Below are 21,824 nucleotides of genomic sequence, written 5' to 3'. Positions count from 1 at the left end.
AATTAATTTTTTCTCATAATAATATAATGATATTATATTATATTTTTAGTTTATAAGTGCAAAGTGTGTATTGTGTATTGTTATCTTAATAATTAGTTGTATTTTTTTATGAGAATAATGATAAAAACGATCCGCATGAGACTTAAACTAAGGTTGAATAATATTTCTTACCTAATGCTTCTTTTTTGATGGTATTTTTCTTCATCGAGCGTAGGTACGTAATAATTACGCATTTATTGGAATATCGGTATATCGCATATGGTTAATTATGCATTAATCGTATTAAATATCATCGTTATCATATTATATAAGTGCTAATTTTAAATATGCTCAAATAACCCGACTTTAATTTAATTTTTTTATATGGCTGTAGGTATAGTGTTATTATTAACATCTTGAATTCTGTATAATTTGTATGTCACGTAATCATAATATAACTTGATATCATGACTGTGTAAACGATGTCATGTGTGCATCCCGTGATCATCGGGTATATAATATCATATTATAATAATGTAATAATTTCTCGTACCAGTCGGAAAAAATAAAGTTATAAGCGCTGTTGATCTGCTGTTGTATCGTTTTGTATACAAGGTCAACACATTTTTAACGCAAGGCCAATTATTAGATAAATAATAATTATAATAAAAAATTGAACGAATTGAAATTTTAAAAAAATATTCAAAATTGAAAATAACACCTACGATGTTAAGCTATACGGGTACATAGAACATATAGAACTATATAAACGTGCCAATATTTTATTCGTTGGTGATAAACCGTAGTTTTCATTATTTTTAATAATATATTTAAATAATACAATGTTATATGTATATAGATATACTATCAAATATATTTATACAGCACAAGGTGATCAGGGTTGACAATATTATTTATAGGTACATATAGTCCATTCTAAATGGAAATACATTTTACGATACCCTTTATCACGACAAGGTCGTGTGTGATAAATTAGGACTTGTAAAATAATTGTATTATTATATAATTTTTTTTGATGAAGATTAAAATAATATTTCAACATTATTATACGCGTATACTATTATATTAGCTTTAATAAATTGCTAGTGTATAGGTACGAGAGATAAATAAAATAATTAGTTACAGTGGCTTGATAGATGATATATAGAACATAATGTTGTTATTGTTGATGTTTATGAGATAATAATGTTTTATTTTTTTAATCACCATATTCGTTTGGGATTCTATTTTGCACGATGACAGTATGACACAGAGAGTTTTACGTTGTAACTTAATAATAATAGGTATGTTAAATTATATTTCATATTTTAACGTCATAAATAATATTTAATTGATATTTCATATACTAATATTTCTTAATGTTAAAAATATCTCAATAAATATTTCTTGGAAAAGTCTAAACACTGGCACTATACACGATATATAGATTTACTCATTATTATATATGTTGCTAATTTACATTTCGTATATCGTTTTTGAAATTTTAAAATGCAATAATCCCATAATTCAACCTTAAAACGTATATCTTATAATATATTATACGTAAATTAAAAGTTCATACGGTCAGAACCTTAGAAAGCTTATAAAATATTTTAACCAAATAAAACTCTTATACTGTCTGTTGTAAAAACAGTATTGTTACATACTGCATAATCTACAGGGCATAGATAATGCTTACGTATAAATTATAATATATTATATATATAGTATATTAAAAATAAAACTTGCAAAATTGTATTAAATATTTTTTTTGACTACAACATACAATATATAAATGAGTGTTGTTGTTATAGTGTCATAAAAAAATTATAAAAGTATTAGACCGAAAATGTATTTGAAACTTATACTTATGCATAGGCGCGACACGATGACGCATGTTATTGATTACTTACAAACTACTTAGGTACGTCATAGGTACTTGTCCAGTTGTCCGCACGGTGAATAATGTATATTCGTTAAAGTCACTTATAAAGCGTGTTGACCACCAATGTGTATCGTATACTGTGTATTCAAAACGCTGGTAACAAAATGTTGGTTTGCAAGTTTTTTTGGGGCCCAACTTTGTGTCGAAATGATCCTGTATTTAGAGTTAATAACTTATAGTTAGAACCTGACATTACTATCGCGTGAATGCTTGTAACGATGAGTGTGCGTATGTTATACGGTAGTTGAAGGATGGACGAGACCTCTCGTAAACCGATTTCAATGATCTCTCATAGATTAATGTACAGCTTTAAGTAGACTACGGTGACGATTCATACACTCGAGCGTGGTAATTAATATAATGTATAATATTATGTTTGCCCGTACACACAGGTACTTACTACGATGTATGGTATTTGACGTATGTATTGTACTTACACTCCGGTAGTGTGTTCGTGTCAAAGGTTGCATTAAAATTTCATATTTGTAGGGTAGGTACGTATTTAATTTACGCGCATCAGTGACTATGGTGACGCAGAGATAACATCATATTTGCGTTAATGCTTTTTATAATTAATTTTCTGTTACTATACATATTGATTTATAAATTAGTGTTATAGGTTCGTGCTATAAGAAAAAATGTCAGTATATAGTGCTGATACCTTTAAAAGAGTAACGGAATAAACGTTGTTGTATTTATAAAGGTGCAGGAATAATATATAAGAGGAGCTAACCAGAAGTTTTATATTGCGATAAATCCTAAGAATAATATTTTATAAAGTTTGAAATAGTCTTACCCCCTCCCCCCGAATAAATAAATAAAATAGTGAATTTTCGATCTATTATAATATTGTGTTGCTTACTTGCTTATAGATTATAGACTATATACAATTATATATAAAGTAAATTATGTCGGAGAAAGTCTTCGTAGACGAATTCACAACGGCCGCGTAGTAGCACGAAAATGGTATATACCTTTATTGTTACATACACTGCGACACTGTGAAAACGTTATTTGGTTGTTCCTGTAGGACAAAAGGATTGAGGTGTATATATATTTATATACATAAACACACATGAGTATATGAAATATTATTATATTATTAGAATTTAGAATACATTATACATTTACATATTATATTAAAACTTTTGCGAACCCGCTCTATAATGTATTTACCTACACATTATACATTTACGTATATAAAAGAGTATATTACATATTTTGTGTGTGTTCGATTTTCCAGTGTCATTACGATGGATTGAGCTAGAACACTTTTAATATAGTTTTTTTACGACAGGGTGTCGAATTCTGATAAGAAAAAAAAAGTAATTTGAGAAGTATATTATATCGCGGTCGTCGCTATTCGGTTGGTGTATATCTATATATAATATCTGTTTTACAAACCACAAGAAAGATACATGTATAGAGTCTCATATTATTGTGTATATATATTAAATGTGCATATAACAATTATATTATTATTTGAATTACGTATAGGTATAATATGGTATACTATGTATATTAATATATGTACAATATACATATATATATATATATATATTTATTTATTAATTATTCGTATTTATAATAGGTACTATACGATCGTGAAGGAATGATTGATACAATAATGATACGTCTGCAGTGCGTTAAAAAAGTATAATATATACTATATACTATATACGTGTGTGTAATATAGACTTGCAGCTTATATTTTTCTCAGTCGTATATAATCGATTCTGAATTTTATACGTATTGAATATTAATACTCTCTTCATTTTTTGCGTGATGAAAAATATCACTTAGTAATAGTTCAAATTTTTTGTTAATTGTTTTTCTTTCGTATTTTAGCTTAGAAATAGTTGAAGTAAATTATTATAACTGTAGTTGACATTTTGATTCATCTATAATAATTACTTACTATGATACTTTTTGTGATCAAAAATAGAGAAACAGAAATATTCCTAGGTCAATTATAATATAATATTAATGTACCTATCTGTATTTTAATTTTCTTATAACTGCTAGATGAGTTGTAATGGTTTTATATTATCATATACAATTTGTAATCGAACTTTTCGCCTATGCGATCCGCAATAATATTTTAATGGTGTGGGTTAATTTGCAAACGACCTGATTTCGCGATGTCCGTAAAATGCGGGCCAATATAACAATAACACAGTACAAATAATTAAATATAATAATATACACTCATGAAACAATTTTTTTTTTATTGATGTCCAATTACAGTAAAAAAAATCGTACTTTTTTCCCCTTCAAACAATACTAGCGCATGCACCACACTCATAACGGTGGCGGTGACTATCGTCCCATATAAAAATTATATTTGTATGTATGTATTATATTTATATACATGCTTATAGAGTTATAGGTATAATGTATATAAATACGCTTATTGTAACCGTGTCCGCTGCCGCTGCTGTGTTTCAGTCGATTCATTGGTTCGTAAACTTGCGAAAATTGCCCACTGCAAGTACAGAATATATTATTTTTTATTGTCAACCGTTAAAGAAAATACAAGGAATTATTATTTTTTTTTTTAGAATTTTTAGAACTGCAAGTACTGATATCATCATAGAAAAATGTAAAATTAAATATAAAATATATTATATATTTTCAAATGTTTAAGAAATTTATATTTTTATAAATTCTTTGTATTGTATTTTCTACCCGGTTCACAGTAAAAGAATTTATTATATCATATTACTTTTATAATTATTATTTACATATGTTATAAAATATGGGATATCATTACGTATGTGCAGATTTTGGTTTAAGGTATATATATACTATATAGGTATATCCATAATCAATATATGTAATATGTGATAAATTCCTGACCTTTCTTAACCTGCTCAAAACTTATACTGTCGTCCTATTCGTGTGAAGATATTTAGTTCTTGTATTAATTAGTAATTGATAGAAAAAAATATTTTAATATTTTATACCACTTAATATTAATTTAATAATACGCTTCTGAACTTAGGTATCATTTTATTTAATAATCAGTACTTATTATACAAATGATATTATATTACATACCTCAAAACTGTTAAACTATAATAGTTATTAAAGTATAAATATTAAATACGATACTATTACATAGTTTCATTTTCGTGTACAAATGCTGGTTGACGTTTTTAATTTATTTTTTGACTTTTAACCCCTTACAGATGAAAATTATTAAACCTGAGATTTACAAATTTTCATTTCATATTTTAAATTCATAAATTACCTTATTTCTTACAGTTTTGTTAATTGTAAAACTTAATTGTTTTTAAGGCCTGCACCAAAAATCCAAAGCCAAACTTAAATTATATTTTTCAATGTGTAATTCCAAGTGATGGTCTGCAATGGATTAAAAATAATACAAATAATTATACAATATTCGTGCCGTGTCCATAAGTCTATACTTTTATTACAACTGTTAGTCGCACCAACTATACGTATACCTACTCCCGAGAATGTATCTACTCAAAATTATAAGTCACATTGTTAATAAGCTTATGTTTTATAGTTTTACTACATCAATGCATATTCATTCTTAAACGGCATAATATAGATCATGTACATAATCGCACCCTAACATTTAATTTATTGTATAATATTCAATAATAAAAACAAAAAAATAAAAATGTGTATCTATCTCTCGGGTACGGGCGTAAGTGATACGTGTCTGGTTCGATTATTATTGTTATCATTATCCGTGTATGACGACGACTACCACCGGCTCCGATGGCGATGTCGCGAGATATTACCTACGTGTTGTACATACATAATAATATTATATATATTTATTATAACTTAAAAGCAGACGAACCAGTGATATATTTTATTATTTACCTGTAGTAAATGTATATTACCGTATAGCCAGTATTAGGTACATATATTATAATAATACCTATATGTATACGTTTCTGGCGTCCGTTCGTCCGAAAGGTGTGCTCGAAACACAATGGTCTCTTGTACAATATAATTTATATACCTATATTGTATATTATATCGTGGTGTGTCGTTTATTGTAGACCCGGTACAGGAGTGCCCAAAGTGTGCATACCTGTGTCGGACGGCGGAAGATTTTCGTTTTTAGGCGTTTAAATTTTAAATTTTACGACTGTGTGTATTAATCATTTTGTTCCCGTTTTTGTGTTTTAGTAGCCGCCGAAACGACGACCGGTGCTCCGGCGACGACGACATGCGGCTCGGGCATGTTTCGGTGCTCGGACGGCAAGTGCATACCTTCCGACTTGCTGTGCAATATGCAAAAAGACTGCGACCGAGGAGAAGACGAGTTTCAGAGTTGCCGTAAGTGACAATTATAATAATAATAACAATCAATACGTATAGTAGCATCATAATTTTTATCATTAATTTTTCCACTTTCGACGAATACGTAAACTTTTAATCATGAAGGCAGAGCGGACCTTTGATTTTATTTTTCTTGATGCTATAGTCAGTTTGTAGGTACTTCTTTGTTTTTCTGTACAGATTGACAGGTTGTAAAAACCTTTTAACCTAGTAAATAGTTTTTTTTTTAAATAATAGCCATTTTACGGTTAGGTAGTTGTTTTAGTTTCATGGTTATAATGTCGGTGACACATAATGTATAATAATATAAGCACACCGACCCCAAGTGCCGCGTCGGTTTTGACACACTGTGTATTATATACAGAGTGGTCAGTGACGGAGAAAAAACAAATAATAATGTCGTATCCTGTTTGATTTTCCATTAGCTCCACCCGAGTGCGAACCCACGCTGTTGCCGTGCCGTCAATATCATTGGAACAAGACGTACTGTTACCCGCCACATTACCGGTGCGACGTTACCGTAGACTGTGTGGACGGTTCCGACGAGGCTGATTGCAGTGAGTATATTATATACTTATCACTTAACCCAAACTCTACCTATATATGTTTAACTATATAACGTATAGGTACATACTGATAATTTGAAACAGAAAGTAGGCATGTGAATATAAATATCGAGTTCTAATTTGTAATATATACGAGTATATTTCCGGTCATAGTTTGCGCATCAACATCGACATGTTGACATTGTTCAACAACAATAGAAGGATATTAAAAATATTGAAAAGATGGTACTTTCATAAGTTGTAGGTTGTACATCACTTATTAAAAGAACTTTTAACAGGTACTAAATTTATGTATGATAATATAAATAATATAATACCATGTACCCAATACCTATATAACATTTTAATTAAAAATATATTGGCTTATTTACAAATTTTAAATAATATTTATAGTTATGACTTATAATACATAATATTATATTATATACTACGATAAAAATCTGTAGGTTGGCCATGGTTACGAGTCATTTGTACTTCAGTTATTTAATTTCGTCGTACATATTTTTAAACAGAAATACCTAGGTATGCAATATTTGAAAATGTAATATTACGACCGTCAAATGTTCAGTTACCTACCTAAAAGTTAGTAAACAACTCGCGATTTTTGGCATTCCTAATCAATGTTGTAACTAAGTGAATCATAATGGGTCTAAGCGTGACTATTAATGCGAAAGGACCCAAATTTAAGTTTTTTTTACACCTATCCTTGTTAACAATATTTAGGATCAATAAACTGTTTATTAGCAGAAGATAGTATAATTTATTTTTATATCGTATTAATATACATTTTTTTTTAAATTAAAAAAAAATATATAGTAGCAACTTAGTGTTTAGTTTTCATTTTTTGGATTCTCTTTCTCTTCCAGTACTATTATTAAATATGCTGACGTGCAAATTATAATATATGATAATTAAGACGTAAAGTAGACGGGAGCTGCATAACCCAAAATTGGAACAATTGCAGCAGTGTTATAAAATTGGTCAAAATGAACAATAGTGATGCACAAACAATGTACGGTCATATATATGTATTATATAAATGAATCGATTCGTCTGCAGTGTTTACAACTGCATTACAGCAGGCTACGCACGTTTAAACACTTGTCTATATCTGAATGCGGCCGTCAGCGGTTTAAACGAATTGTGATTTTAGAAAAATCCGACGACGTATAGCATTATTTTTTTTCCACTTTATCTCTCGCGTCATTCTCCAATATTATTCGAGTGCCCGTCTACACCGTGTATTATTGTATATTATAGTGGTTTGCTAGTAGAGAAAAATATTATATTATATCGAAGTAGTACCTCGCACGCGCATTCCTATTGCATACGATCTGTTTACAAATTAGACTGTTTGATAATTATAGTGTTTAAGTAGGTTTATATACTTATAATGTTATCGTCATGTGTGACTGGTGTAATAATTTCGTCGTACTGAAAAAACGGAACGATCTTCCGCGATGAGTTTTTTTCACCATTAAAACGCCGATTTGAACTCCGTGACTTGCGAATGTAAGGAGACTGCAGAGAGGTGGGGTATATTATATTAAACGACCTATAATAACAAATAACGTGCTCTCAGAGAGTTTTCAAAGATTCTAATCTAAAATTCGATTATATTGTGTGCTGCGCGCATATTATAAGTAATAACTTTATATACACATTTTCGAAATAAAAAGAAACGGGTAACCATCAAACGGGGCTTAATCGTTTCATCACATCTGTCGTACTAAACATTTGGCGGAAACGGGACGAAACCATCGGCAATGATTCGACGTCGTTTACATTTTAACTTCGTGTGTTGAAACTCACGCAAAACCTCTTATCAGTCGTGTATCGTGAAGTGTTTTGATGTTTGATCTCTCCCGCGTTGCTGTCTTGTCAATTACGGCTGGAATTTTCTTTTTCACGTCGTACCCGCGTCGATCTCGGGCTGTCGTGATTTATCTCTAAAAACACATTATTATACAACACGGTATATTATATTGTTATGATGTACATTATGTGCAATTTATTGCTTAGCGTACCGAAAATGTCAGACTGAAGACTTCCGGTGTGAGGTGAACGGTCCGGGCAGTGGTCCATGTCTGCCCAAGACCAAGCGGTGCGACGGTTACTTCGACTGCCGCAACCACAAGGACGAGGAAAACTGTGGGCCGTCCATGAACATGTCGTGTCCACTAGACAAATTCCGGTGTCTAAACGGACAGAAGTGCATCGATCCTAAACTGAAATGTGACCATCAAAACAATTGCGGCGATAACAGCGACGAAGAAAACTGCAGTGAGTATTATATATACATATAAACGCGATGATCTGCAGGTGGTAGACGTAATCGTCCATCCACTTTCGCGATTTATCTATTGGTTTCACTTAAACGTTTGATTTACCATAAAGATTTCGCGGCTTGCCACGTCGGCCAGTTTCGGTGCGGCAACGGACTTTGCATTCCGCTCAACTATCAGTGCGATGGGTACGCCGACTGTCACGATGGCACAGACGAGTTGAATTGCACCGCGCTGGCTTGTCCGGGTAAATATCTATGTCCTCAGGGCGGACCGAACAAACGGCCCAAATGCATAAACAAGTCACAACTGTGTGACGGGCATAAGGACTGCGATGATAACGCCGACGAAGAGGCAGCGTGCTGTAAGTGTTAACAAATAAATAAATTATTTTTCCCTTTCATTCTATTTTATACTTACGTGTCTTGTTTACAGCGACGCTCAGTTGTCCGGCTCTAGGCTGCGAGTACAAGTGTCAGGCATCACCCACCGGTGGCTCGTGTTATTGTTCGGAAGGAAGAAAAATTGCAAACGATTCGAAAACGTGTATAGGTTAGTATATATATTTTATACCTATTGACCGAGTCGTGAAGTGTGACGTACAAGTAACTAATTACTTCGCCGATTACGGCGAAGGCGGTTAACGACAATAAAGAACTATAATTTCATTACTTTTGACCTTTTTTATAGCACAACTCATTTCTTGTTAGTTCATCTAACTTCGTATAAATAATCTTTCAAAAAACCTAAAAATATTTACTTTGTGCGATGTTTAAATTTTAAATTTCTACATATAAAGTCATTGATAATAAAATATCGTAATTTTACAAATAAGTATATTAAATTTGTCTTACCCAATAATTCAAATAAAATATATTTCATTTTCTTTATCGGATTTCTACGAGTTCAACGTGATAGCGTTATATTATTTATATTTTAAAATACCATATAATTACGATACTTAATTATAAAATTTACTAAAAAAAATGTAGTAACTTTATAGATGATTTTTCATCGACAAAAGGTGACGCGTGTCCCGATCCGTATGACTCATATGACGTGATTTTCGACAATATGTGTGTGTGTGCGTGTAATATTATGATCGTTCTGCTTTCAGATCGTGACGAGTGTTCTGAATGGGGATTCTGCGAACAGATGTGCAAGAACACGGAAGGATCGTATACATGTAGCTGTTATCCCGGGTACACGCTGATGGAACGTAAAAAGTGCGTGGTCAACAACCGGACGCAACCGTTCCAGGTATACTTCGCCCAGGACAGAAATATCATGAAAATGGATTCCAAGTACCAAAACCAGGTGGTGGTGGCCAACGCCACGTCGGCCAGCGGCATGGACTACCATTACGCGTTGAACGCGTTGTACTGGTCTGACGTTAAGCTGAAGAAGATCAAGTCGACGAGGCTGCTGGACGTGGACAAGTTCGTGCGGGACGGCAACAACTTGTTGTCCGAGATCACGTTGCCTGGAATGTGGGAACCCATTTCGGTAGCGGTGGACTGGATTGGTAACAAGCTGTATGTGGTGGACGGCGTGGGCCAGAAGGTGGACGTGTTCGAGCTGAATGGCCGGTGGCACGCGATCGTGCTGAGCAGCAACTTGACCAACCCGTCGGACATCGCGCTCGACCCCACACAGGGGTACATGTTCATAGCGGACGGCAACCAGCTGATCCGTGCCAACATGGACGGAGGCGACACTAAAGCCATAGTCACCGACGCTGTGTACAAGGCGTCCGGCGTTTCGGCTGACATACTCGACAAGCGGTTGTATTGGTGTGACTCGCTGCTTGATTACATCGAAACGGTCGACTATGACGGAAACGACCGACACCTCATACTCAGGGGGCCGCAGGTGCCATCGCCGTCCCGACTGGCGGTGTTTGAAAATCGTGTGTACTGGTCGGACGGCACTAAGCAAGGCATACTGAGCGTCAACAAGTACGACCCAACCAGCGTTTCGTCGGTGTACAAGAACCGCGACATAAAGGACCCGAAATCGGTGAAAATCGTGCATTCGCTCGTCCAGAGAGATGGTAAGTGACACGTACAAAATTTGCGTTCCTATATATAGTATAGGTATATTGAATAACCACGGGAGACCTCTCCCTTTATTACACATTAAAAAATATTACCACAAATCGACAAGTATTTCATAACTTATTAATTATTTTATTTAAATTACAACTAAAAGCGTACGTAAGTTTTAGAAATCAGCACGTACGCGAAGTTGGCACCCTTACATTACTAAATTATTTTTTTTTGAAACTAATTTGTAATAATTTGTTTCGTAAATAAAAATATTTGAAATACAATTTTTTTTTTGGCGTTATAAACATAACATTGGGGTGCCGACTGTAGTCGCACCCCGACTTTTTCAATTGATTCGTGAAATTTTATATATATTGAGGTAATACTGTCATTTGTTTTTAATCAATGAAAAAGTTTAGTTAGTTATAAGTTAGTAGGTGTTAACGAACGATAATGCTTTAAAATATAATATTTATTATCGGTGTTTTGTGTTCTCAGTGCCGTCACCTTGCAGCAAGAACAACGCTGGTTGTCAACACATGTGTATAGTGACTAGGGGCAGCGATGGTTTGTTAGCACACAGATGCGCCTGTAACATGGGATATCAACTTGCGCAAGATATGCATAACTGCGTTTGTGAGTATATAATATATTTACAAACATTCGACAGTGATTCATGTGTTTGTTGAATATTAACGGTTATGTGTAATTGATGTTCTTCGTTTTTTATTTTAGTGGTCGACGAGTTTTTGTTGTACTCGCAACAAAGGTTTATTAAAGGAAAAGTCTTGAATAAAGTTTCGCAAGGGTTTGCTGATGCCATACTACCAGTGTCCTCGAGGAGAGCGAGGTTTGTGGGTCTAGATTTTGATGCTCGTGACAATTACATTTATTATTCCGACGTTCTTCAGGACGTTATATACAGGATACATAGAAACGGGACAGGTAAGTGTTTACACACCTTTTCACGCTTAACGTTGTCGTTACGTAATAAACACGTTTTGGTGAAAACACCATTGTGTACTAGCTTATAACCATGAAATATTTGCAGGTAGAGAAATTGTATTAGCGTCTCAGAACGAGGGCGTGGAAGGTCTTGCCGTCGATTGGGTGGCCAAGAATCTGTACTATATCGACAGTAGAAAAGGTACATTGAACGTGTTAAGCACTCGAAACGTGACCAACAAAAGAGTGCTATTGAAGAATATGAAAAGACCTAGAGCAATTGTTGTTCACCCTAACAAGGGGTAAGTTGTCATAAGAAAAAATATAATAATTTATGACTGATACCGTGATTTAAAGTTTTTTTGGGTAACCACTACTAAGTACTAAGCAATGTGATTCAGGTCCTGTGAAAATTACGTTTTTTTTTTTTACCTAAATTATTGCCAACAATTTTAGTACGTGTTTTATTTTATTTTTACATTCGTAATAGCAGTTAGGATGCCGTTTTCTCGAAAATAATTAGTTTAAATTATGATTTATACCGTTTGCAAAAATTGTTTATTTCAATGATGTATATTCATAATGATTTCAATATAAATTTTAATTATATATAATTACCATATAGTGTGCCTAATTGTGTTTAAAATCTAAAATTAATTATTTTAAATTGTTACATAACGATCATGACCGGGTTTTTGTTATTGTATAATATTTAACATTGCTTATGTTATAATATTATGGTTAATGAATTTTAGGTACATATTCTTTTCCGAATGGGATCGGCCAGCCAACATTAGTCGTGCGTACACAGACGGTTCGAATCTGATCGTGTTCCGTAACATCACACTGGGATGGCCAAACGGTTTGGCCGTGGATTTCGCAACGGACCGACTGTATTGGTGCGACGCACTGCTGGATCATGTCCAGCATTCGAATTTGGATGGAACGGACGTGCGGACCATCAACTCTACGCTAATACGACATCCGTTTTCAATAGTCACACATTACGGTATGCTTTTCAGCAATTTATTCGGTTTTGATAGGCTGTTTTAGTTTCTTAATACCCCTCCCCCCTACCAATCGAGGATTCTCAGTATCGATTAAAATGTTTGTTCTTTGATTTTAATTTTATAATACGCAATCATTACATTGAAATATATTAATATATATAATATGTTAAGTTGGTTATAAAGTTAAAAATAAAATTAACTTTTTAAGTTACTTATAGTTTACTCATTACTACTTACTAGTATCATACATTTTTGTCAATGATTAAAGTATGTGTTGTCTTCGTCTTGCAGACGTATAGTGTATAGCAAATTTTTATTACACAGTTCCAATTTTGTACAGTGCTTAAGTTTTAATAGTAAAGCAAACGAGCCCATTATAAAATTAAAAATGATGAAACATTTCTCGATAGATCATTAAAATGCTGTAAAAAACTCACTATAAAACGCTTATATTATTTTTGCCTTTTAGATTGATAATAGTGATCAGTTATGACTTTAAAAATAGAGCTCACTATACAAAATGAGAGCTTATTATTAAAACACAAATTCACGGTTTTTTAATCAACCCTCACTTCTCTCCCCCCGTCTTTATAAGTGCCGATCCCCGCATAGTCGGTTCGCAAGTTGTGCGGCTGCTGTAGTTGGCGTTTGCACAGTGGGCTCCATTGGCTTTATGGTTTTCTTGTGTAGATTGGATGTACATCACCGATTGGCGGCTGGACGCCATAATCAAGATACACAAGCTGACCGGCGTCGTGGCCAACATCGAAGTCCGGGAGCCGCAGAACAACCGGCTATACGGCGTGAAGATTTACAGCGAACACGAACAGCTCGTCGACTACTCGCACCCGTGTTCGGTCGCGTCGGACTATGGCGGTTGCCAGAAGCTTTGTTTCGCGGTGCCGTCCAATAAGTCGTCGACGTCGTCGCTACAGGCACAGTGTGGCTGTCCGTATGGCGAGAAGGTCGACTCGGATGGCAAGACGTGCGTGGCCGATCCAAACGCCGAACCGCCCGTGACGGCTTGCCCGAACACGTGGGACTTCACGTGCAACAATATGCGGTGCATACCCAAGGCCTGGGTGTGTGATGGTGATGACGATTGTCTCGACAACTCTGACGAGGAACAAAACTGCACCAGTGAGTATACTATAATAATAATAATATTATAACATTTGTTGTTTTTTAACTAATCAACGTGAAATTACATTAAAATAAGAAACAATAAAGTCAGAATATATGTTAAGTTTTATATTTTTAAATTTCTAATTTAATATAATAACTTCAATTGGAAGTTAATTTTTATTAAAAAATAAATTTAATAAAATATTAATATTTTTTTAATTTAATATAGATATTACGTTCAATTATTAGTTATTATTCAACTAAAATTAATGGCAATAACTGATAATTTTTCTAAGGTTTTCAATTATTAATCTTAATTCCTCACAGATAATAAATATTTTCCGTTTGGCACAAACAAAAAAAAGTGTGTTTACATGTTATGCATTGTTCTTTACACATTTTCATTATCGTTTTTCAGAACCTACCTGCGCTCCGGGTGAATGGCAGTGCGGTTCCGGCCGTTGCGTACCGGGAACGTTCCGGTGTGATGGCGAGAACGACTGCGGCGATTACAGCGATGAAACAGGGTGCACGAACGTCACTTGCTCTTCAACTCAATTCTTATGTGATAATGGTCGCTGCGTACCGGCTACATGGAAATGTGACTCCGAAAACGACTGTGGGGATGGTTCCGACGAAGGCGATTTTTGCGCAGAAAAAACTTGTGCCTATTTCCAAGTAGGTGTAACGCCAACCCATTGCTCGCGATCGCTGACGATCTTCAATAACAGTAATAATAGTAGGAAATTCTTCATTTGTTTTTAGTTTACTTGCCCAAGGTCTGGTCACTGTATTCCGCAGACGTGGGTGTGCGATGGCGACAACGACTGTTTCGACAATCAAGACGAAGAAGGTTGTCCGCCAATCACGTGTTCACCGACACAGTTCAAATGTGCCGACCTCAGGCAGTGTATACAGGAGACGTACAAGTGCGACGGAATATTGGACTGCAACGATGGAAGTGATGAGCTCGGTTGTCGTAAGTGCTATTGTCGTTAAATATTGGTCATTAGTCATTACGCTACACGTGATTGCCACAGTAGTTCAGTTGAGCTGAATACATTTAGAGAAAATTTGTCATGTATAGCGATACACCTTTTTAAATAATTATTATTTAAATATTTTTATGAAATTAATTTACTCACTTATGATAATGATAAAGTTATGCACTTAAAATATAAGCAGATACATAATTTTTCATTTATTTTTTTTTGTTTAAATATATTTTTTAGCAGTAAAAATGCTCAATTGCTTATATACTTGATACGTAACGTGTAATTGTTATGTGTATATTGATACAAAACTACAAATAAATTATATAAATACGAATTTATTTTTGTATTTAATTTAGCTACATTGGCTCCTAATCAGTGTGACACCGAAAAACAATTTCGCTGCGAAAAGTCGGGTATATGTATACCAAAAACGTGGTACTGTGACGGAACCGCTGACTGCGACGATGATTCAGATGAACCGAAAACTTGTGGACAAGTTTCTTGCCAGTCGAACTATTTTAAATGTAACAATTCCCAATGTATTTTCAAGGCATATATCTGTGATGGCAGAGATGATTGCGGTGATGGATCTGATGAAGACTATAGACTTGCTTGCGGAGCACCACCATTCAAGTTAGTATATTTGAAATTGTTCATTCAATATGAATTACAATTTTTACTTTGAAATATATTATTTTTGTAGATGCATGTCAGGTGAATGGCAATGTCCTAATACAACAAATCGCTGTGTTAATATAACAAATGTATGTGACGGAATACCTCATTGTCCAAATGGTGCAGATGAAGGACCTAATTGTGATCTTCCTGAATGTGACAAAGAGGGCAGTTATTGCTCAAACGGATGTAAACAAACGCCAGTAGTAAGTTAGTTTAGATTGAATGGCTAATAAAATGTTGTACTGACTTCTAGTTTTTATTAAAATAACAAAAATTATAGGGACCACTGTGCACATGTCCTCACGGTGAAGTCTTAAACACTACATATGAATGTATGGATCTCAACGAGTGTGATCCACCTGGTCTTTGCTCACAACATTGTACAAACACCAAAGGAAGTTATTTTTGTTCCTGTGCATCTGGTTATATTTTAGAATCCGATAAACATACATGCAAAGCTTTAAGTAAGACGAGACCTTATTTGTAATTATTATTAAATATTTCAGTTTTATATATTTTTCTAATGGTAATTTTTATTTCATTTTTTTTTAGATCACAGCGCAGCGTTTTTAATAATTTCCAATCGCCATTCTATATTGGTTGCTGATCTCAAGGAACAAGGTTTAGAACGAGTCCCCATCATAGTGGAAAATGTTGTAGCGACTGCATCAAACATGCATACTGGAACTATATTCTGGTCAGATATGAAACTTAAAAAGATATCCAGGCTGGACAAAAGCAGCGAGCCTAAAGATGTTAGTAATTTATATGTATATATTCAATTATAAATAATTATAGTATTCTTATGGATAGTTCTAACAAGAAATTTGAGAAATTATTAGTAGAGATATTTATATGTTAGAATAATAGAGTTAATAAACTTAATGTGATAAAAAATAAGTTATTTCTATAATTAATAAAAAAAACAACATATTATTCAAGTTTAATTTTCAAATATTAGATTGCAAGAATTGCAATATAGGCTTTATTAATAGGCATTTGAAGACCACTTCACTTTGATACTCATAATCTTCTATTGTATAAAAAAAAATATATTTCGACAATTTACAGACATTTCATAATAATTTTTAGAGTACCTATAAGACTTCATGTTTTTCACATTTTTAATAAATTATAACTTAATTAAAAATATATTTATATAATATTGAATGTTTTTTTTTGATATATTATTTAGATAATTACATCGGGATTAGATTTAGTTGAAGGTTTAGCCTATGATTGGATTGGAGGACACATTTATTGGTTAGATTCTCGACTAAATACTGTTGAAGTGGCTAATGAAAATGGAACTAATCGTATTATTTTGCTGAAAGAAAATATTACTCAACCGAGAGGAATGGTGTTAGATCCAAGTCCAGGGTAAGTTATTTAAACTTAATAAGTCAGTGAGATAAAATTATCATAACACTATACATTTTTAGAGCTCGATGGCTGTTTTGGACTGATTGGGGAGAAAATCCAAGAATTGAACGTGTTGGTATGGATGGCACAAACCGTTCCGTTATTATTAGTTCAAAGATTTATTGGCCTAATGGTTTAACCTTGGACATTGTTAATGAACGAGTATATTTTGCCGATTCTAAACTTGACTTCATAGATTTCTGTTATTATAACGGAACTGGTCGTCAACAAGTTATCGCTGGAAGTCATTATCTACTACATCCTCATTCGCTTACTTTATTTGAAGATACACTTTACTGGACTGATAGGCAGTTGAATAGGGTAACATAAATTATTAATGAGGTAATTGTAATGTTAATTTTCTATACATTTTTTATTTTACTCTTAGGTATTATCTGCTCATAAATTTAAAGGAAAAAATCAAACTGTTGTTTCTCATTTAATTTCACAACCTTTAAGTATTCATGTACATCATCCGTCTTTACAACCAATTACACCAAATCCATGTGAAAATGCTACATGTGAACAACTCTGTTTGTTGTCACCTTCATCACCCAATGGTTATACATGTAAATGTAAACCAGGATACAGAGTAGATAATGGCAAATGCAATGAAAGTAATAAACAATATGAAAATTGTATTTTTTTTAAACTGTCTAATAATAATTTTTTTCCTAGACGAATCTCCGTTTTTATTAGTCATGCGAGGTTACCAGATTATCGATGTCAGTTTAACCCCTGGTGATAAAACTACTGGACATATTGTTCCAATTGTTGGTATCGAAGGAGGTACACAAGTTGATTACGATACTGAAACTAAATCATTATTTTGGGTAGAAGGATTAAAAGTGAACGAAGAAGATGAAAGTATTAATAGTGTCAATGTATGTAACTATTATTTTTTTAATAGAATTTTATTATTACTAACAGTTTTTAATTAATATTTATATGAATGTTTAGTGTACACTAATGATGTCTCCATATCACGGAGGAAACAAATCATCTTTGTTAGGCGAACTGACTGGTTTTGTTGGTGCCCCATATGTCATAGCTTTTGACTGGAATGGTAGAAACTTGTATATTGGAAATAGAGAGTCATCCAGCTTAGAAGTAGTCAAAGTAGATGGTATAAATAAATACCGAATGGTATTATTATCAAACAACGGAAAGGACATATCTGTGGCAACGCCAACCGGCATTGTTTTGGATCCCAGCGAAGGGTAAGTGTTGTAAAATGTTTTTTTTGTACTACATTATTCCCAATACTTAACTAAACTTTTATACTTTTACAGAAAACTTTATTGGGCCGACCAAGGAGGTTTTGGTGTACCTCCTAAGATAGGTAAAATCAATATGGATGGATCTAATCCTCAAGTGTTAATTAATGACGGTCATACACCTGAAGCAATTGCGATTGATCTAGAACAGAAAAATATTTATTACAGTACACAATATCCTAGCAATGTAAATTATATCACCATATTTATAATCACAAAATATAGGTTGGTTTCTTAAAAAATAATATAAAATTTTTTTTTTGCCAGATAAAAGTCATGAGTGTGAGTGGTATGAATCATAGAACATTAATGAGTGACTATAATAGTATCGCTTTCCCAAAATCAATGGGAATCTACGATCGGTATCTATATTTCATAGACTCTAGATATGATCACCTTGTAAGAGTCAATGCTGAAGATGGTTCTGGGATGGAAAAAATTTTAGATAACGATCCAGATCTTAAATCATTAAAAGTGTTTTCAAAAAAAACCAGTGAGTTTCTATAATATTTTTTTTTGTTTAAATGGGGTAAAACTATATAATAAATAATTTTTTTAGATGTAAATCATCCATGTGCTGTGACAAAGAATGGAGGATGTCAACAGTTTTGTATTCCGAGCGAAAATGGTAACAGAGTATGCGCTTGCTCTGTGGGATACAAGAAAGAATTTGATATAAAGTGTACACCGCATTCTTCATTTGCGGTCGTTTCTCAAGTAGATTTAGTTAGAGGATACGGTCTTACTGATACACTTGATGCCATTGTTCCAATATCAGGTCCAGGTAAATAATATATGTGATACTGTAATATGTTTAAAGTCAGTACCGTAACTCTAATAATTGAACATACTTTCATACTAATATAGCATATTTTTTGTATTGTGTTCTCTAAAATTTATCTTCTAATCGACCTATATTAAAAATATTTCATAGGACATCATATCTTACATGTGGACGTCCACGTGTCCCAAAACTGGATATATTGGGTGGAGTTCAACCGTGGTATATGGAACGGTATTTACAGAATACGACCAAATGGTACCGAGCTTCAGCACGTAATTAAAGATGGCATCGGTTCTAATGGTATACGAGGTCTGACGATTGATTGGATCGCGGGAAACATGTATTTCACGAACGTGTTCCCACACGAAAATTACGTAGAAGTGTGTTGGCTAGACGGTTCAATGCGCAAAGTTCTCGTGAAGACAACAACGGACGCGCCGAAAGAACTGGCGGTGAACCCAATTAAACGATTGTTATATTGGATTGATTATGGCCAGTATCCAAAAATTGGGAAAGCATATTTGGACGGATCTAATTGGATGCCAATCGTGACCACCGGAATAAGTCAGCCTAGAGATTTAACTGTTGATATGATCACTCACGACGTGTACTGGGTGGATGCCAGATTAGATTTAATTCAGAAAGTATCGTCCAGCGGAGGTGAAAGACAAGTGAGTCCTTTAAACCATTTTCGTATCTATCCAAGGTGTATTTATTAAATACGTTTATTATACGTATAAATATTATTAAAAATTTTTTTTTTAGATCGTGCGACGAAATATTCCAAATCCGATGGGTATCGCTATACATTTAAGCGATATGTATTGGGTGGATAGAAATTTGAAGACTGTATTTAAGGCTTCCAAACTCCCAGGGAACAACTCTATGCCCATTCCGATTAGAACTGGACTTCCTAGATTGCGCGATATAGCTATATTTGACGTTAACACTCAACCTCCGGACGAGTCTAACTCTTGTTCACGATTTGGTAATGGGGGATGCGATCAATTGTGTTTCTCGTTTCCGCCTTCATATTCGATAAATAAATTCTTATTCCGCTGTGACTGTGCTACTGGAATTATAGCAGCCGGTACGGGCACCAAATGCGACACTGTATCCGAATACTTAGTATTTGCTACAAGGACTGAAATTCGATCGGCAAGTTTGGACCCTCTATCGACCACATTGCCATTTAAACCAGTAGTACGTATTTCATATTTCATTTGGTTTATGGTTATATAGTTATAATTTGAATTGATAATTTATATTTGTAATTTCTAAAGGGTAATCTATCAAATGTGGTTGGACTTGACTTTGACTATGCGGACAACAAATTATTCTTCACTCAAATAAGACCAATGTCTCAGATATCTTCTGTGTCAAGTAATTCGCCCAGTAACAGTCAAATAAAGATGATATTAGGCCGGCGAATCAATCCAGAAGGAATTTCGTACGATTGGACCCAGAAAAAAATATACTGGACAGATTCATCCAATAATTCTATTTATGCTATGAATATAGATGGCACTGAAGTGGTGATGATTGCTAGAGTTGAAAGACCTAGAGCAATCGTGGTTGACCCATGCAATGGGTAAGTAAAAATGTTTATAATTGTTAAAGTTCTTGTTTTTGTTTATTAAAAACCAAAAATCATTGTTTTATTTAGAACATTGTATTTCACCGATTGGGGTCGTTTCGGTACTGCTGGAAAGATTTTCAGGACTACAATGGCAGGATCTCTGAAAAAAGCCATCATTGATAAAGACTTATCACAGCCTAGTGGTTTGACGATTGATTTTGATGACCAAATGTTGTACTGGTCTGATGCCGTAAGAGAAAAAATAGAAAGATCTACACTGGACGGCGGTAATCGTGAAGTATTGATAACTGCAACTATCTATCCGTTTGCGTTGACCGTCCACGGAAATTATATATATTGGACAGACCTTCAGTTAAGAGGTGTTTATAGAGCAGAAAAACACACCGGTGCTAATATGATAGAAATAATCAAGAGGTTAGACGATTCGCCTAGGGATATAGCTATATACTCAAAAGACAGGCAAAAGTGTTCGGTAAATCCTTGCTCGATTAGTAACGGTGGGTGCACTCAGAGCTGTCATCCCGGACCAAACTCTACAGCTGAATGCAAGTGTGACGATAATTCGAAACTCGTAAATGAAGGCCGTATGTGCGTTAACAAGAACATCACCTGTGACAGTAACAAGTTCCATTGTCGTAACGGCAAGTGTATATCGCGCATGTGGTCTTGTGACGGCGACGATGACTGCGGCGATAACAGTGACGAAGACGTTAAATACTGCGGTATGTAAAGTTGTTATACATGATTTTCTAAAATTCTAGCAGTGTATTGTATGTAGTTTTATAGTAAAATTAATAATATTTATACAATCATCACTTAAAATCAATAGTTATCTAAAG

General features: G+C 33.8%; 1 protein-coding gene across 2 annotated transcripts in view; it reads left to right on the top strand.

Moving 5' to 3' along the window:
• LOC132923339 (low-density lipoprotein receptor-related protein 2) overlaps positions 1 to 21,824 on the top strand; it is a 63,749-nt gene that overhangs the window by 30,808 nt on the left and 11,117 nt on the right. Inside the window, exons 2-30 of one of the 2 annotated variants that reach the window (XM_060987266.1) lie at positions 6,101 to 6,247; positions 6,676 to 6,807; positions 8,839 to 9,099; positions 9,214 to 9,465; positions 9,537 to 9,653; positions 10,219 to 11,154; positions 11,648 to 11,785; positions 11,885 to 12,094; positions 12,201 to 12,396; positions 12,850 to 13,103; positions 13,795 to 14,244; positions 14,648 to 14,907; positions 14,995 to 15,208; positions 15,581 to 15,857; positions 15,928 to 16,105; positions 16,183 to 16,366; positions 16,455 to 16,657; positions 17,098 to 17,282; positions 17,345 to 17,645; positions 17,713 to 17,941; positions 18,003 to 18,208; positions 18,285 to 18,544; positions 18,617 to 18,788; positions 18,869 to 19,094; positions 19,161 to 19,385; positions 19,536 to 20,056; positions 20,151 to 20,588; positions 20,669 to 20,976; positions 21,052 to 21,707. In XM_060987266.1, the coding sequence (XP_060843249.1) occupies positions 6,101 to 6,247; positions 6,676 to 6,807; positions 8,839 to 9,099; positions 9,214 to 9,465; positions 9,537 to 9,653; positions 10,219 to 11,154; positions 11,648 to 11,785; positions 11,885 to 12,094; positions 12,201 to 12,396; positions 12,850 to 13,103; positions 13,795 to 14,244; positions 14,648 to 14,907; positions 14,995 to 15,208; positions 15,581 to 15,857; positions 15,928 to 16,105; positions 16,183 to 16,366; positions 16,455 to 16,657; positions 17,098 to 17,282; positions 17,345 to 17,645; positions 17,713 to 17,941; positions 18,003 to 18,208; positions 18,285 to 18,544; positions 18,617 to 18,788; positions 18,869 to 19,094; positions 19,161 to 19,385; positions 19,536 to 20,056; positions 20,151 to 20,588; positions 20,669 to 20,976; positions 21,052 to 21,707 (8,136 nt within the window). Of the gene's footprint in view, positions 1 to 6,097; positions 6,248 to 6,675; positions 6,808 to 8,838; positions 9,100 to 9,213; positions 9,466 to 9,536; positions 9,654 to 10,218; positions 11,155 to 11,647; positions 11,786 to 11,884; positions 12,095 to 12,200; positions 12,397 to 12,849; positions 13,104 to 13,794; positions 14,245 to 14,647; positions 14,908 to 14,994; positions 15,209 to 15,580; positions 15,858 to 15,927; positions 16,106 to 16,182; positions 16,367 to 16,454; positions 16,658 to 17,097; positions 17,283 to 17,344; positions 17,646 to 17,712; positions 17,942 to 18,002; positions 18,209 to 18,284; positions 18,545 to 18,616; positions 18,789 to 18,868; positions 19,095 to 19,160; positions 19,386 to 19,535; positions 20,057 to 20,150; positions 20,589 to 20,668; positions 20,977 to 21,051; positions 21,708 to 21,824 lie in introns of both variants that reach the window. The other variant, XM_060987264.1, reaches the window with a different exon arrangement.

The sequence above is a fragment of the Rhopalosiphum padi genome, chromosome 2 (assembly GCF_020882245.1).
Source record: "Rhopalosiphum padi isolate XX-2018 chromosome 2, ASM2088224v1, whole genome shotgun sequence".
Classification (NCBI taxonomy): domain Eukaryota; kingdom Metazoa; phylum Arthropoda; class Insecta; order Hemiptera; family Aphididae; genus Rhopalosiphum; species Rhopalosiphum padi.
This window is presented reverse-complemented; position numbering and strand designations above follow the sequence as displayed.